Source organism: Lucilia sericata, unplaced genomic scaffold (genome assembly GCF_015586225.1).
Source record: "Lucilia sericata isolate MDLA Ls3-8-SP2 unplaced genomic scaffold, ASM1558622v1 Contig000215F_arrow, whole genome shotgun sequence".
NCBI classification, from domain to species: domain Eukaryota; kingdom Metazoa; phylum Arthropoda; class Insecta; order Diptera; family Calliphoridae; genus Lucilia; species Lucilia sericata.
In genome coordinates, this window is record NW_023994243.1 from 150,133 (window position 1) to 167,813 (window position 17,681).

At 28.2% G+C, this 17,681-nt stretch overlaps 1 protein-coding gene across 2 annotated transcripts in view; it reads left to right on the forward strand.

Moving 5' to 3' along the window:
- The first annotated feature begins 4,522 nt into the window (after positions 1 to 4,522).
- LOC119602229 (transcription factor SPT20 homolog) overlaps positions 4,523 to 17,681 on the forward strand; it is a 34,878-nt gene continuing 21,719 nt past the window's right edge. Inside the window, exons 1-2 of one of the 2 annotated variants that reach the window (XM_037953622.1) lie at positions 4,523 to 4,625; positions 4,895 to 5,013. In XM_037953622.1, the coding sequence (XP_037809550.1) occupies positions 5,005 to 5,013 (9 nt within the window). In that variant the 5' untranslated portion in view covers positions 4,523 to 4,625; positions 4,895 to 5,004. The remainder of the gene's footprint in view (positions 4,626 to 4,894; positions 5,014 to 17,681) is intronic. The other variant, XM_037953623.1, reaches the window with a different exon arrangement.

Sequence of the window (17,681 nt, forward strand, 5' to 3'; positions counted from 1 at the left end):
TAAATTTCTATACTACAGACGAATCCATACACACATGTAAATACACAACGAGTCATAGTTACTTTTAGTTAAGATTTAACAATAAAATTTTTAACTTTAACATGAACACTACTCGACAAAGACAAAAAAAGGCTAAACATATGAAATAAGCCATAGAAACGGAATTTATGTTGGGGATAAAAGTTTTGCCAACCATGTCAGCAGCCAGCCAGCTAGTCATCCAGCTGTAATTGTCGGTCCATTAAGACTTGTTTCAAGTCGTTTAATAACAAGTAAAACTGCTTTAAAAATTTTTGTGCAATATGAAGACAACAAAACTGAAGATGTTGCTGTTTTTTGGCAAAACGAAAGAAGAAATAATAAAGGAATACATATTATAATGATAATGATATGTGGTAAGGTGGTGGCATTATGGTGTACATCTTTGTAAAGGTTTTGTCCGCATACCAAGCTGGATGGTAAAAAAACAACTAAACAATAATAATAAAAATAACAACCTGAAAGACTTGTTAAAATTTTGTAGCTTCTTTGGCAAACAGGGATTAAATACAAAAAAATAATAAGTGAATAAATTCATTTAAAGAAAACCACATCAAAGTGTCATTGATTATGTAATTTTTCAAGCAAAAACAATAAAATATTTAACAGAAACAAAAATTTTGAAAACTTACATATAAAGACATAATAATTATAATTATTATTTTAAATGCGCTCTTATTCATTTATAAAAATAATTAATAACACAACATAAAATTAAGTATAAACTTAAAAGGACAGAAAGTTAACTTTTGGCTTTTGTCAGCAACATTGTTTCAATGCTTTTATTAAAATATGTATTATGTAAAGCTTAAATGCCGCAATGAGTTTCCAAATTTATAGTTGCAAATCCTGTTTTAGTACAAGTTTTATCTTGTATTTTCAAGGATATATTTTAATGCATACAGTTTATTGTTTGATTCAAAGTGAATTTTATGCAATAGTTAGTTTTTAATGTTTCAACCTTAATTTCGTTGGCAACAATAATAACATGCGTTTGTTCAGATGTTTGTAACACAAATATTGGTCCTTCACCCAATTTAGAGCATACCAATTAGCAGAGAATCACTTTCAGCGTCGATCAGCTATGTCCGTTCGTCCGTCCATGTAAAGCTTTTTAAGGTAATTTAATGAAATCTGTCCATAATTTCTCGACTATAGACAAGACGTTAGATTAGACCATAGACTAGAGTATGAACTAAACCAAATACTGGACTATAAACTATACTGAATACTAATTTATAGACTACACTATATACTAGACCAGACTACAATTTAGACTATAGACTAGAATATAGACTAGACTATAGACTAGACTATAGACTAGACTAGACTATAGACTAGACTATAGAACAGACTATAGAGTTTTTCAAAGCTAAATCTATCCTAAAAACTATTTTAAACAAATTGGACTATAACAGCCCTTGACGATAATCGACATAAACATTATTGAAATTAACAACTCAACTCAACATAAATCGGTTTTCTATGAACATAAACTGATCAAGCAATTTAATATAGAAAACTAAACAAACCATTTTCTATTGAAAACTGCTCAAACAAGCTTCTAGAGAAAATGACTGAAACAATTATCTATCGAAAACAATTTCCCACCTACAAGTGATCCAAAAATTTCCCATCGACAAGTGATCAAACAATTTCTCATCGCAAAGTGATCAAACAAAAATTCCCTATGAAAAAGTGATCAAACAATTTCCTATCGAAAAGTGATCAAACAATTTTCTATAGAAAACCGAACAATTATATTTTTAAACCTGATCGCACAATTTTCTGTAGAAAATAGATCTTTATAGAAAACGGATCACAATATTTTTTTAAAGAAAATTTATTGAACTATTTTCCATAGAAAACTGATCGTTCAATGTTCTATAGTAAACTGATCAAACATTTTTTCATAGAAAACTAATCACACACTTTTCTATATAAAACCGATCACACACTTTTCTATATAAAACCGATCACACACTTTTCTATAGAACGTTGATCACACACTTTTCTATATAAAACCGATCACACACTTTTCTATATAAAACCGATCACACACTTTTCTATATAAAACCGATCACACACTTTTCTATAGAAAACTGATCACACACTTTTCTATAGAAAACTGATCACACACTTTTCTATAGAAAACTGATCACACACTTTTCTATAGAAAGCTGATCACACACTTTACTATAGAAAACTGATCACACACTTTTCTATAGAAAACTGATCACACACTTTTCTATAGAAAACTGATCACACACTTTTCTATAGAAAACTGATCACACACTTTTCTATAGAAAACTGATCACACACTTTTCTATAAAAAACTGTTCACACGCTATTCTATAGAAAACTGAACACAAACTTTTCTATAGTGAACTGATCACACACTTTTCTTTTGAAAACTTACACACTTTTCTATTGCAAACTATAGACTAGACTATAGACTAGACTATAGACTAGACTATAGACTAGATTATAGACTAGACTATAGACTAGACTATAGACTAGACTATAGACTAGACTATAGACTAGACTATAGACTAGACTATAGACTAGACTATAGACTAGACTATAGACTAGACTATAGACTAGACTATAGACTAGACTATAGACTAGACTATAGACTAGACTATAGACTAGACTATAGACTAGACTATAGACTAGACTATAGACTAGACTATAGACTAGACTATAGACTAGACTATAGACTAGACTATAGACTAGACTATAGACTAGACTATAGACTAGACTATAGACTAGACTATAGACTAGACTATAGACTAGACTATAGACTAGACTATAGACTAGACTATAGACTAGACTATAGACTAGACTATAGACTAGACTATAGACTAGACTATAGACTAGACTATAGACTAGACTATAGACTAGACTATAGACTAGACTATAGACTAGACTATAGACTAGACTATAGACTAGACTATAGACTAGACTATAGACTAGACTATAGACTAGACTATAGACTAGACTATAGACTAGACTATAGACTAGACTATAGACTAGACTATAGACTAGACTATAGACTAGACTATAGACTAGACTATAGACTAGACTATAGACTAGACTATAGACTAGACTATAGACTAGACTATAGACTAGACTATAGACTAGACTATAGACTAGACTATAGACTAGACTATAGACTAGACTATAGACTAGGCTATAGACTAGACCATAGACTAGACTATAGACTAGACTATAGACTAGACTATAGACTAGACTATAGACTAGGCTATAGACTAGACTATAGACTACACTATTTTAGCAAGGGTCTTATAATCCTAAGTTTTAACCAAAAAATTTTAAAACATATTTTTTTTAAATTTTTCCATACAAAAAGACATTTATAAATACCACGTTTGACATTGTGCCGAAATATCGACAAAAAATATGAAATTTATCTTGTACAAAATTATAACTAATTAGTAATTGATTATTAAAGTATTCGTGCTACGACTTGCAACCTTAAACAAATAGTAAATGTTTCCCCTTCATATTTGTAAAACGTATTAAAATTGAAGTCATGCCCTGTTTGACTGTCTTCAGCATGAAAAGTCAAAAACGTCAAGTTATTTGAAATTTGAAACGTAGTTAGCAGGCCTAAAGGTTTCGGTTTCATTGTTTGCCAAAAAAAAAAGATGATGAACAAAAATGTAAACTGCCTCTAATAACAATAATAATGCTATGGATGGTGGTGTGGTGATGATGATAAGTATGTATGTATGTCGTGATTACCAAATGTAAAACAATAAAAATAACAACAACACTTTGCATGAAAACAATACGAATATGAAATATTCAAAACATTTACATATTTATTTCTTAGTTTTTTTTTTTTTTTGTTTTACTTCTGGAACACATTTTGTTATTGTTAATGTTGTTTTTTTAATAATATTAACTTCTTTATTTACAAAACAAAGTCAAATGTTGTACAAAACCATAAACAACAACAAAAAGTTGAATTTTGATTTCAATTGCGCATGCGCACAGCCTTAGAAAAAAGCAACTAGCATCTTGCAGATAAAGAAGTAGAAAAAACACCGGTTGTTGGAAAAAACTAAAGACAATTGTTTTTTGTTTACTATTGTTTTGTTATTTGTTAAAATTGTTGTTGCTTGTACGGCTGTGCATTGCTTAGCAACATGTTGCTAAACATTTTGTGAATAACTTTAAAATTCAAGAAACAATAAAAACCAAAAACTTTAAAAACCAAACCACCTTATGAAAAGCAGACAAACTCATAAACAACATATGCGGCTGCTGCTTTAAAACTAAAATAATACAAAAGATATAATATACAAATTTTAAGCAAAAAAAAAATATAAATAAAGAAACAAAAAATCATTATTATTTCATGATTTTATATGTATGAATTTTTTTGTGGATTTTTTTTTTCTTCTTCCACTACTGCCTCATTTCAGGGAAGTACCATACCAAGCGCACTCTCAGTCTGCAACGAACATTCAAACGGTCGAGTTGTTCCAAACGGTAAATTTCAAAATAAAATATATTTTGAAAACTTTTAACAAATTTCAATATTTTTTCTCTAAGTGGTTAGTAACGTTTTCGGTTACAACATTAAAACAAACAAAAAAACTATATTTTTGTAAAAAAAAAAAACAAAATGCAAATAGTGAAAATACTGCTGCACATAAATGATAATTAAATTATAACGTTTTTTTTTTGTCTATGCTCATAACTTTCATACAGTAATGCTACAGTTTTTCAATTGAATTAATTATCGCTAATACAAATATAATTAATATTTCAGTGCATTTATGTTATAAAAAAATTAAATTTTTTTTAATATTTGTTATTCTAGGTAAAACTCATATAATTGATTATTTAGCACAAGTGAAAAAAGTAACTTAATTAATATAGTGGATTAAAGTTTAATTAAAAACTAATTTTACTTTGGATATTTTCGTAAATATGCAGTTGGTAAGTTAAACATAATTTATTTTGAAAATAACAAACTAAGTAATATTTAAAATAATACTTTATTTTAATAACAAAATGTGTTGCACTTACAACATTGGACTTAAACAAAAAATGCATTTTACCTCAACCATGAAAAATATTATGCAACAAAAGTTATAACTTTTAAATGCAATTTTGAATAAGTTTTTCAAAGCTAAATCTATCCTAAAAACAATTTTAAGCAAATTGTCAATTATCGTCAAGGGCTGTTATACCCTTGACGATAATTGACATAAACATTATTGAATTTAACAACTCAACTCAACATAAATCGGTTTTCTTTGAACATAAACTGATCAAGCAATTTGGTATAGAAAACTAAACAAACCATTTTCTATGGAAAACTGCTAAAACAAGCTTGTAGAGAAAATTACTGAAACAATTATCTATCGAAAACAATTTCCCACCTACAAGTGATCAAAAAATTTCCCATCGACAAGTGATCAAACAATTTCGCATCGCAAAGTAATCAAACAATTTCCTATGAAAAAGTGATCAAACAATTTCCTATCGAAAAGTGATCAAACAATTTTGTATAGAAAACCGAACAATTATATTTTTAAACCTGATCGCACAATTTTCTGTAGAAAATAGATCTTTATAGAAAACGGATCACAATATTTTTTTAAAGAAAATTGATTGAACTATTTTCCATAGAAAACTGATCGTACAATGTTCTATAGTAAACTGATCAAACATTTTTTCATAGAAAACTGATCACACACTTTTCTATAGTAAACTGATCAAACACTTTTTCATAGAAAACTGATCACTCAATTTTCTATAGAAAACTGATCACACACTTTTCTATAGAAAACTAATCACAAAATTGTCTGTACCACGCTGATCACACACTTTTCGATAGAAAACCGATCACACACTTTTCTATAGAACGTTGATCACACACTTTTCTATATAAAACCGATCACACACTTTTCTATAGAACGTTGATCACACACTTTTCTATATAAAACCGATCACACACTTTTCTATAGAAAACTGATCACACACTTTTCTATATAAAACCGATCACACACTTTTCTATAGAAAACTGATCACACACTTATCTATAGAAAACTGATCACACACTTTTCTATAGAAAACTGATCACACACTTTTCTATAGAAAACTTATCACACAATTTTCTATAGAAAACTGATCACACACTTTTCTATAGAAAACTGATCACACACTTTTCTATAAAAAACTGTTCACACGCTATTTGAACACAAACTTTTCTATAGTAAACTGATCACACACTTTTCTTTTGAAAACTTACACACTTTTCTATTGCAAACTGATCACACACTTATCTATAGAAAACTGACCACACACTTTTCTATAGAAAACTGATCACACACTTTTCTATAGAACGAAAACTAATCTCACACTTTTCTTTTGAATACTGACACACTTTTCTATTGCAAACTGATCACACACTTATCTATAAAAAACTGATCACACACTTTTCTATAGAAAACTGATCGCACACTTTTCTATAGAAAACTAATCACACAATTTTCTATAGAACGCTGATCACACACTTTTCTATAGAAAACTGATCACACACTTTTCTATAGAAAACTGATCACAAACTTTTCTGTAGAAAACTGATCACGCACTTTACTATAGAAAACTGATCACACACTTTTCTTTAGAAAACTGATCACACACTTTTCTTTAGAAAACTGATCACACACTTTTCTATAGAAAACTGATCACACACTTTTCTATAGAAAACTGATCACACACTTTTCTATAGAAAACTGATCACACACTTTTCTATAGAAAACTGATCATAAACTTTTCTATAGAAAAGTGATCACGCACTTTACTATAGAAAACTGATCACACACTTTTCTATAGAAAACTGATCACACACTTTTCTATAGAAAGCTGATAACACACTTTTCTATAGAAAGCTGATCACACAAAACTGATAACACACATTTCTTTAGAAAACTTATCACACTATCATAAACTTTTCTATAGAAAACTGATCACACATTTTTCTATAGAACACTAATTGCACAATTTTCTATAGAAACTGCTCCCATACTTTTGTACAGAAAACTAATCTCACAATTTTCTTTAGAAAATAGATCACATAATTTTCTATAGAAAACTGATCACACACTTTTCTATAGAAAACACACTTTTCTAATGAATACAGATCACACACTTTTTTATAGACATTTGCTCCCATTCTTTTGTACAGAAAACTGATCTCACAATTTTCTGCATAAAACTGATCATAAAATCTTCGGGTTTTGTTTTTACGCAATATCATATAATTTTTATAAATTTGTTATCAAAACAATCAAAATTCAGAGAGTCATAAATTTAATTAAATTTTAAGAATTTAATAAAATAAATATTCATAACAATGAAAGTAAACTATCGACTTTTTAAAATATGGAAATAATGTTTTAGTATATTTGTTATATAGAATCACACTTAGCTCCAAAATGTTAACATAAAATATCAAAATTTTTAAAAGTTAACAAAACTAATCAATTTATTCATTCAATCAGCTAAAGATTAGAGGATGCTAAATATAGCATCCTCTATAAACAAACTAGTTATACAAATCGATAATTTAATTTAATCAAATTTTATGCATGTCTCTTAATTTAAGACTATTATTTCCTGAACTATTTCATAGACAACACAAAATATTAGTTCATTTGTATTAATCTTATCTATCTTTCAATACCTTTGCACCTTATAACTTTTGAACTCATAAAAATATAAAAATTTATATATAAACACTATAGATATGTCTATAAATAAAAAAATTGGTAATAAAACCTATTTATGGGTTAAGGTAAAAACATAAACAACAATAAATACAAATAAAAAACAAGTAAGAAATTATAGTCGGGCGAGGCCGACCATATAATACCCTACACCTTTGACAAAAATATAATGTGATTTAGTTGCCATAATAAAGCATTTAAGTTGAATTGTACCTTGCCTTAGATATATGTACATACTTAAGCCGTTTATTGTTGAATAAAATTGTGGACATTTAAGTGAAATTTTGATGGGGGCTTTTCATAGGGGCTAGGGTCATATGAGAACCTATTATTATGGAATTCATGGGGGTCATCAAGTCTTGTATACAACTTGGTTATTGCAGCTTTTTGTCGAGATATGAGTATATTAAACATAATTATGAACTTAAAAGCCCTATTCGGCGGGTTCAGTTGTATGGGGGCTAGGTGAAATAATGGACTGATAGTAACCATTTTCAATAGGCTTCATCTACGGTACCATAAAAGATCATGTGCCAAATTTCATTGAATTATCTCTAAAATTGCGACCTGTAGTTTGATTAAAAGTTTTAAAAGTCCTATTCGGGGTTTCAGTTGTATGGGGACTAGGTGAAGTAATGGACCGATGGTAACCATTTTCAACAGACTTCGTCCCTGGGACAATAGAAGATCATGTACCAAATTTCATTGAATTATCTCCAAAATTGCGACCTGTAGTTTAATTACAAGTTTTAAAAGCCCTATTCGAGGGGTTCAGTTGTATGGGGGCTAGGTGAAATAATGGACCGATGTTAACCATTTTCAATAGGCTTCGTCCCTGGGACAATAGAAGATCATGTACCAAATTTCATTGAATTATCTTCAAAATTGCGACCTGTAGTTTGATTACAAGGATTATAAGCCCTATTGGGGGGTTCAGTTGTATGGGGGCTAGGTGAAATAATGGACCGATCTTAACCATTTTCAATAGGCTTCGTCCCTGGGACAATAGAAGATCATGTACCAAATTTCATTGAATTATCTTCAAAATTGCGACCTGTAGTTTGATTACAAGGTTTACATGGACGGACGGACGGACGGACAGACGGACGGACAGACGGACGGACAGACGGACGGACATAGCTAAATCGACTCAGAAAATGATTCTGAGCCGATTGGTATACTTTAAGGTGGGTATAGGGCCAATATTATTGTGCGTTACAAACATCAGCACAAACCCAATATACCCTCCCCACTAAAGTGGTGTAGGGTATAATAATAATAACTATTATACTTTTTTAAATTTACGAAATGGACATTGTCACACGCTTAAAAATCATCATGATGATGATGATGTATAAAAAACGGAAATTATCTACAATAAACATTTAATGAAATGAACATAAAAAGAAGACACGTAAACGTAAATCAAATTAAATAAAATTTACTCCCACAATTAATGGTCAATTTTAAGTAAAAATTTAAAACCCATCAGTTAAAGTTAAGTTTTGCGTTTGAACTTTAAACAAACTTTAAACAAAACTATTCACAATACGTTTAATAATATTTTAAAAAATATTGATGTTTAACATAAATTGTATATATAAAAAAAAACTTTTACTTTATTATGGATAAAAAGTTAAAATAATTAATTATAAGTAAATAAACATTAATCAAGCCATGAGATAAATGATGAAATAATTAAAATGACACTAATGAAAGTGAATTAAAATGAAATTTTATTAAAAATCATGCACTACATCACTCTTAAAGGTTTTCTTTTGGGGTGTTGGCAAAAATCGTAATAAATAATAATGAAGAAGTCTGGGAAAAATATCAAATAAATAATTTGGGTTATATTGGAAAGGTTGAGCGAAAAAAAAATTGCAATTTTATTATTATTGTATTTTAACTATTGAAAAGTACATATTAACAGTATAAATTTATTAATTTACAATCACAGTAGGGCACCGGAATTTAAATAATTACTCTATTTTAGGTTTGGCGGGCATTGGACTTTTATTACCAACTTAATTAAGTAGTTTGATCGGCATTAAGTCAATAAATTTTGGTCATAATTTGATATCGAATACGAATCGCATAAATTTTCACAGAAATGTTCTTTCTGAAAACCCATAATTTTCTATAGAAAACATTTGCTATAGAAAGGCTTTCTATAGAAAATTTTATGATCACGCAATTTTATATAGAAAACTGATCACATAATATTTTAAGAAAATTGTGTGATCAGTTTACAAATTTGATCGCTCTGTTTTCTATAAAAAAGAGATCACAAAATTGTCTACAGAAAACTGATCATACAATTTTCTACAGAAAGCAAATCACATAATTTTCAATAGAAAACTATTCATACAATTTTCTATAGAAAAAAGATCACATAATTTTCAGATTACACAATTTTCTATAGAAAACTGATCATACAATTTTCTGTAGAAAACTGATCACACAAGTTTCTATAGAAAACTGATCTCAGAATTTTCTATAGAAAACTGATCTCATAATTTTCTATAGAAAACTGATCTCAAAATTTTCAATAAAAAAACAGATCGCAAAACTTACTATAAAAAACTGATCACAAAACTTACTATAGAAAACTGATCACACAATTTTCTATAGAAAACTGATCACAAAATTTTCTATAGAAAACTGATCACACAATTTTCTATAGAAAACTGATGACACAATTTTCTATAGAAAACTGATCACACAATTTTCTATAGAAAACTGATCACACAATTTTCTATAGAAAACTGATCACACAATTTTCTAAAGAAAACTAAACACACAATTTTCTAAAGAAAACTAAACACACAATTTTCTATAGAAAACTGATCACACAATTTTCTATAGAAAACTGATCACACAATTTTCTATAGAAAACTGATCACACAATTTTCTATAGAAAACTGATAACACAATTTTCTATAGAAAACTGATCACACAAGTTTCTATAGAAAACTGATCTCACAATTTTCTATAGAAAACTGATCGCACAATTTTCTATAGAAAACTGATCTCACAATTTTCTATAGAAAACTGATCTCACAATTTTCTATAGAAAACTGATCTCACAATTTTCTATAGAAAACTGATCTCACAATTTTCTATAGAAAACTGATCATACAATTTTATGTAGAAAACTGATCATACAATTTTATGTAGAAAACTGATCACACAAGTTTCTATAGAAAACTGATCTCACAATTTTCTATAGAAAACTAATCTCACAATTTTTTTATAGAAAACTGATCGCACAATTTTCTATAGAAAACTGATCACACAATTTTCTATATAAAACTGATCACACAATTTTCTATAGAAAACTGATCACAAAACTTACTATAGAAAACTGATCACACAATTTTCTATTGAAAACTGATCACACAATTTTCTATTGAAAACTGATCACATTCTATAAAAAACTGACCAAAGATATATAATTTTTATAAAAAAATAATTGATAATTTGGGTTATATTTCAAAGGTTGAGCGAAAAAAAAATGCAATTTTATTATTATTGTATTTTAACTATTGAAAAGTACATATTAACAGTATAAATTTATTAATATACAATCACAGTAGGGCACCGGAATTTAAATAATTACTCTATTTTAAGTTTGGCGGGCATTGGACTTTTATTACCAACTTAATTAAGTAGTTTGATCGGTATTAAGGCAACAAATGTTGGTCATAATCTGACATCGAATACGAATCGCATAAATTTTCACAGAAATGTTCTTTCTGAAAACCCATAATTTTCTATAGAAAACATTTGCTATAGAAAGGTTTTTGATCAGCTTTCTATAGAAAATGTTATGATCACGCAATTTTATATAGAAAACTGATCACATAATATTTTAAGAAAATTGTGTGATCAGTTTACAAATTTGATCGCTCTGTTTTCTATAAAAAAGAGATCACAAAATTGCCTACAGAAAACTGATCATACAATTTTCTATAGAAAGCAAATCACATAATTTTCAATAGAAAACTATTCATACAATTTTCTATAGAAAAAAGATCACATAATTTTCAGATTACACAATTTTCTATAGAAAACTGATCATACAATTTTCTGTAGAAAACTGATCACACAAGTTTCTATAGAAAACTGATCTCAGAATTTTCTATAGAAAACTGATCTCATAATTTTCTATAGAAAACTGATCTCAAAATTTTCAATAAAAAAACAGATCACAAAACTTACTATAAAAAACTGATCACAAAACTTACTATAGAAAACTGATCACACAATTTTCTATAGAAAACTGACCACACAATTTTCTATAGAAAACTGATCACAAAATTTTCTATAGAAAACTGATCACAAAATTTTCTATAGAAAACTGATCACACAATTTTCTATAGAAAACTGATCACACAATTTTCTATAGAAAACTGATCACACAATTTTCTATAGAAAACTGATCACACAATTTTCTATAGAAAACTGATCACACAATTTTCTATAGAAAACTGATCACACAATTTTCTATAGAAAACTGATCACACAATTTTCTATAGAAAACTGATCACACAATTTTCTATAGAAAACTAAACACACAATTTTCTATAGAAAACTGATCACACAATTTTCTATAGAAAACTGATCACACAATTTTCTATAGAAAACTGATCACACAATTTTCTATAGAAAACTGATCACACAATTTTCTATAGAAAACTGATCACACAATTTTCTATAGAAAACTGATCACACAATTTTCTATAGAAAACTGATCACACAAGTTTCTATAGAAAACTGATCTCACAATTTTCTATAGAAAACTGATCTCACAATTTTCTATAGAAAACTGATCTCACAATTTTCTATAGAAAACTGATCATACAATTTTATGTAGAAAACTGATCATACAATTTTATGTAGAAAACTGATCACACAAGTTTCTATAGAAAACTGATCTCACAATTTTCTATAGAAAACTAATCTCACAATTTTTTTATAGAAAACTGATCGCACAATTTTCTATAGAAAACTGATCACACAATTTTCTATATAAAACTGATCACACAATTTTCTATAGAAAACTGATCACAAAACTTACTATAGAAAACTGATCACACAATTTTCTATTGAAAACTGATCACACAATTTTCTATTGAAAACTGATCACATTCTATAAAAAACTGACCAAAGATATATAATTTTTATAAAAAAATAATTGATAGCATTATTTCCTAAAGATCGCCATATTCCCAAGTGACAACATTACATCTACTATAAACTTAATTATTTTGAAATAAATTAAATAAATCTCAACATATTCCAGTTTCTTTTGACTGGCATAATTATTCGCATTCCCTTTGATTTATACCACATGTCTACATTAAACTTATTTCATGTAATGTATATTAAAATGGGTCATTGCAGCCTTTAAAATAGTGAATGACAGTAAGAGGAGGGAAACAGTAAAAGAAAATATTCGAAAAATTAATAAAATTGCGAATGTTTTTATCATGACGAAAGTTACTTAACATTTTTTAACGTATTTTACCTCTTATGTGTTACATACATACATACATGCATGTGTAGTATGTATACTCATGCGTTTATCTTTAAAGTAGTTAAACTGGAAAGGATTCATTCATTAATAAAATGCAACAAAATATAAAAAAAGTTATGTATACAAGTACTTATGAAAACATATCTACGCATATTTCAAATTGCACGTGTATATGTACATACATATATGAATGTATATATTTTTATAAAAATAAATATATTTACCGTACTGCGCCTTGTCTTTATGCACTTATCTCATGATGCTGGCAGAAAGATGATCATAATTAAAATTGTATATGAATTTTTGTGGCTAAAATAATGAAGATGATGACCATTGGAGTAAATATGTTTAACGTAAACTTAATTTTGGTTTTTTTCTTATTTTCACTTTTTTATTTATATATGTATTAAAGTTTACATAACAAATAAGCATATATTACAATACTTTTTTTTAAAAATTTTCTTTGCGTGTGTTACGAAGTTACGAATCGATTTCAAACATTTTCTAAAGACTCCATTATAATAAAAGCTTATGTGCCAAATTTAATCAAATTATCTTGATAATTGCGACTTTGACCAAAAGGTTTACATGAACAGTCTGGCGGCCAGATGGACGGACATGGTTAAATCGTCTTAAAAACTCATTAATCGGTATACTTTAATAATGGAATCGGAAAGAATCCATAATATTTTCTATAGAAATTTTATCTCTAATGCAATGTTTTCTAGTAAATTGGGTGTATTTTCTTTCTAGAAAAATGATCGAGCTATTGCGCAGTGTTATAAAGAACGATTTTCTCTCTTGAAACGATCGCATTTTTTTCAAGAAAAGTTAACGATCGCACAATTTTCTCTAGAAAATTAACTGATCGAACAGTTTTCTAAAGACATCTATATACTGATCTGACAATTTTCTGTAGATTACTGATCGCACAATTTTACAGAAAACTAATCGTACAATTTTCTATAGAACACTGATCACACAATTTTCTATAGAAATCTGATTGAACAATTTTCTATAGAACACGGATTGCACAATTTTCAATAGAAAACTGATCGCACAATTTTCCATAGAACACGGATTGCACAATTTTCAATAGAAAACGGATCGCAAATTTGCTATAGAAAACTGATCGCACAATTTTCTATTGAAAAGTTATCGCACAATTTTCTATAGAAAACTGATTGGAAAATTTTCTATAGAAAACTGATTGCAAAATTTTCTATTGAAAACATATCGCACAATTTTCTATAGAAAACTGATCGCACAATTTTCTATAGAAAACTGATCGCACAATTTTCTATAGAACATGGATCGCACAATTTTCTATGGAAAACTGAACGCACAATTTTCTATGGAAAACTGATCGCTCAATTTTCTAATGAAAACTGATCGCACAATTTTCTAATGAAAACTGATCGCACAATTTTCTAATGAAAACTGATCGCACAATTTTCTATAGAAAACTGATCGCACAATTTTCTATAGAAAACAGATCGCACAATTTACTATAGAACACGGATCGAACAATTTTCTATAGAACAGTGATCTCACAATTTGCTATAGAAAACTGATCGCACAATTTTCTATAGAACACGGATCGCACAATTTTCTATAGAAAACTGATCGCACAATTTTCGATATAATACCGATCACACAATTTTCTATAGAAAACTGATCACACAATTTTCTATAGGACACTGATCTCACAATTTTCTATAGAACACGGATCGTACAATTTTCTATAGAAAACTGATCACACAATATAAGACTGGACATTTCTACATAAAACTCTGGACTTCTTAATACTTTGCCAATATTTAAGTCATTTGTTTAAAGTCAATTCGTCAATTAAGAATCATAGAAAAGAATCCTTATTGACATTTCATTATGAATCAACCTTGTCCTTGGCTAATGTTACAAATCAATGAAAACTCTATAGAAATTTAGTTTTACTAAACAAATATTCGGCAATTAAATGTAAATTAATAACTAACAAAAATAAATATACATAAAAATTCAAATAATATTTTCATATAAACAAAAAACCATTGTGTAAATAAAATAAAACCTAAGAAAAATATATTCGTATGAATTTGATAGAAAAAATCTTTAAAGATTACAGCCAGACAATACAAAACATAAATCTTGGAAAAAATAGCTTTTCGTGTTTTCTTGTCGGTTTCATTGATGGATAGATGTACTTTTTGAGGTACACATGTACCTAAATGCAATGTCAATGGCATTACATGACTATGAAAATTAAAGTTTCACTTTAAAAATACACACAATCTTCCCCCTTGAAGGCAGTCGAAACATTGTAACATTAAGTTATTGACAAAAAATTCAAAATATAAATAAAGAAGAGAAAAAAATTAAACTTCCACCAACATAAATGCACAACAAAAAACCGACAAAAATTTTGTTTGTAATGAAACTGTTTGCTGCCACTTTTTTTCCTTAACTATGACTCTATTTTCATATAAACTTTAAAAATGCGCAAAAGAAGCTGTTGCTGAGGATGAGCTGTTGCTTTTTTTCATGTTGATTAACCATTTTTTGTTGCTGTTGTTGGGTAAAGATCATGGTATTGATGTTGATATTAGACAAGTTGTTTTTTTTTTTTTTGTTTTTGCTGCTATGATGTAAAACTGTTAAGATATTATTATAAAATTTTGTTACCAGTTTATATTATGATGGATTATTTATGAGGTAATGCTTCATTCGCCATGTAGCTCGTGGTAATAATTCGCATGTTAAAGCACCAAACATTTTGGTCATAAAAAGGGAAAATATTTTTTTGTTGATTTTAATTTAATGTTTTTGAGAAATTTTGTAATTTTTGTTAAACAAGAAAAAATATATATAAAAAAAGTAATCAAGTGAAAAGATTTTATAATTTAAGGCCAAAAAATTCTTTTATTGTTAAACAAGACAAGAAACAAACTTCTTTGTTTGGTAACAAAACAAAAGACTTAAGAAACAAACTTCTATTATTTTGTTAGTCTGACAGTTTTATTGTTGTTATGTATGTATTTCTTTTCTAATTCATTGTTAGCTTTAAACGTTTTATTGTTATTTTTTTTACGTTTAACACTTATAAAAAATTTGTTTCACTTAAGTGGCTGCCTGTGTGTGACAAGAAGATGGCACGGTAGCATTATATTCGTATTATTTTCATTAATTTTAGATCTTAACAACTCTATTCCAGATGTAGCTTTAGTTAACAAGGTTTTTAGTTACCATTCATTTATAGTCAAACAATAGAGCGCCTCTCCAAAAACCTAGTATATTATAATAAGCCCATGTTAACTGGTGGCTGTCTAACTTTGGTGTATTATTAAAGTGTGAAATGAACAAAACATTTTTTTTATTGTTTAATAGTTTTAATTAAATTAAGATAAATATGTAATTGGCCTTTAAAAGAAGCACCACGACTAGACATTTGTGTTACAAAAGAAAACTTAAGCGAAAATTTTAGCATATAAATTACTAACGCCCTTCAAAATCTTAAATTTAATTATAAAATGTTAGGGTTATTAAAATTTGACATCAATTTCAAATGAAGCATATTTTAAACCGTACATAAAACACTTAATAAATTGCTTTTATAAGCATAAAAACTTTAATTTGTTTGACCATTAAATTAATATTTTTTTTTTCTTATCAGTTAAGAAAAACTCTCATATAATGCTCTAAAACAATTTTTCTGCTTTTTGATGAATTCGGCTGCTTACAACCGATCTCTTACTAAGTATTACAACAATCTTTGTAAGGTAATAGCTATGTTTTGGTCTTTGGCTAGTCTGTTTTTCGTATCCAAATTACGAGTTCTGAACATCACAACGCTCGGGCATCGAAAACGATGAACATGAGCTATAGACTGTACTACAAACAGGACTATAGACAGGACTATAGACTAGACTATAGGCTAGACTATAGACTAGACTATAGACTACACTATAGACTAGACTATTAAAATTCTATAGACTAGACTATTAAAATTCTATAGATTAGACTATAGACTAGACTATAAACTAGACTATAGATTAGACTATAGCCTAGACTATAGGCTAGACTATAGACTAGACTATAGATTAGACTATAGACTAGACTATAGACCAGACTATAGACTAGACTAGACTATAGACTAGACTATAGACTAGACTATAGACTAGACTATAGACTAGACTATAGACTAAACTATAGACTAGACTATAGACTATACTATAGACTAGACTATAGACTAGACTATAGACTAGACTATAGACTAGACTATAGACTAGACTATAGACTAGACTATAGACTAGACTATAGACTAGACTATA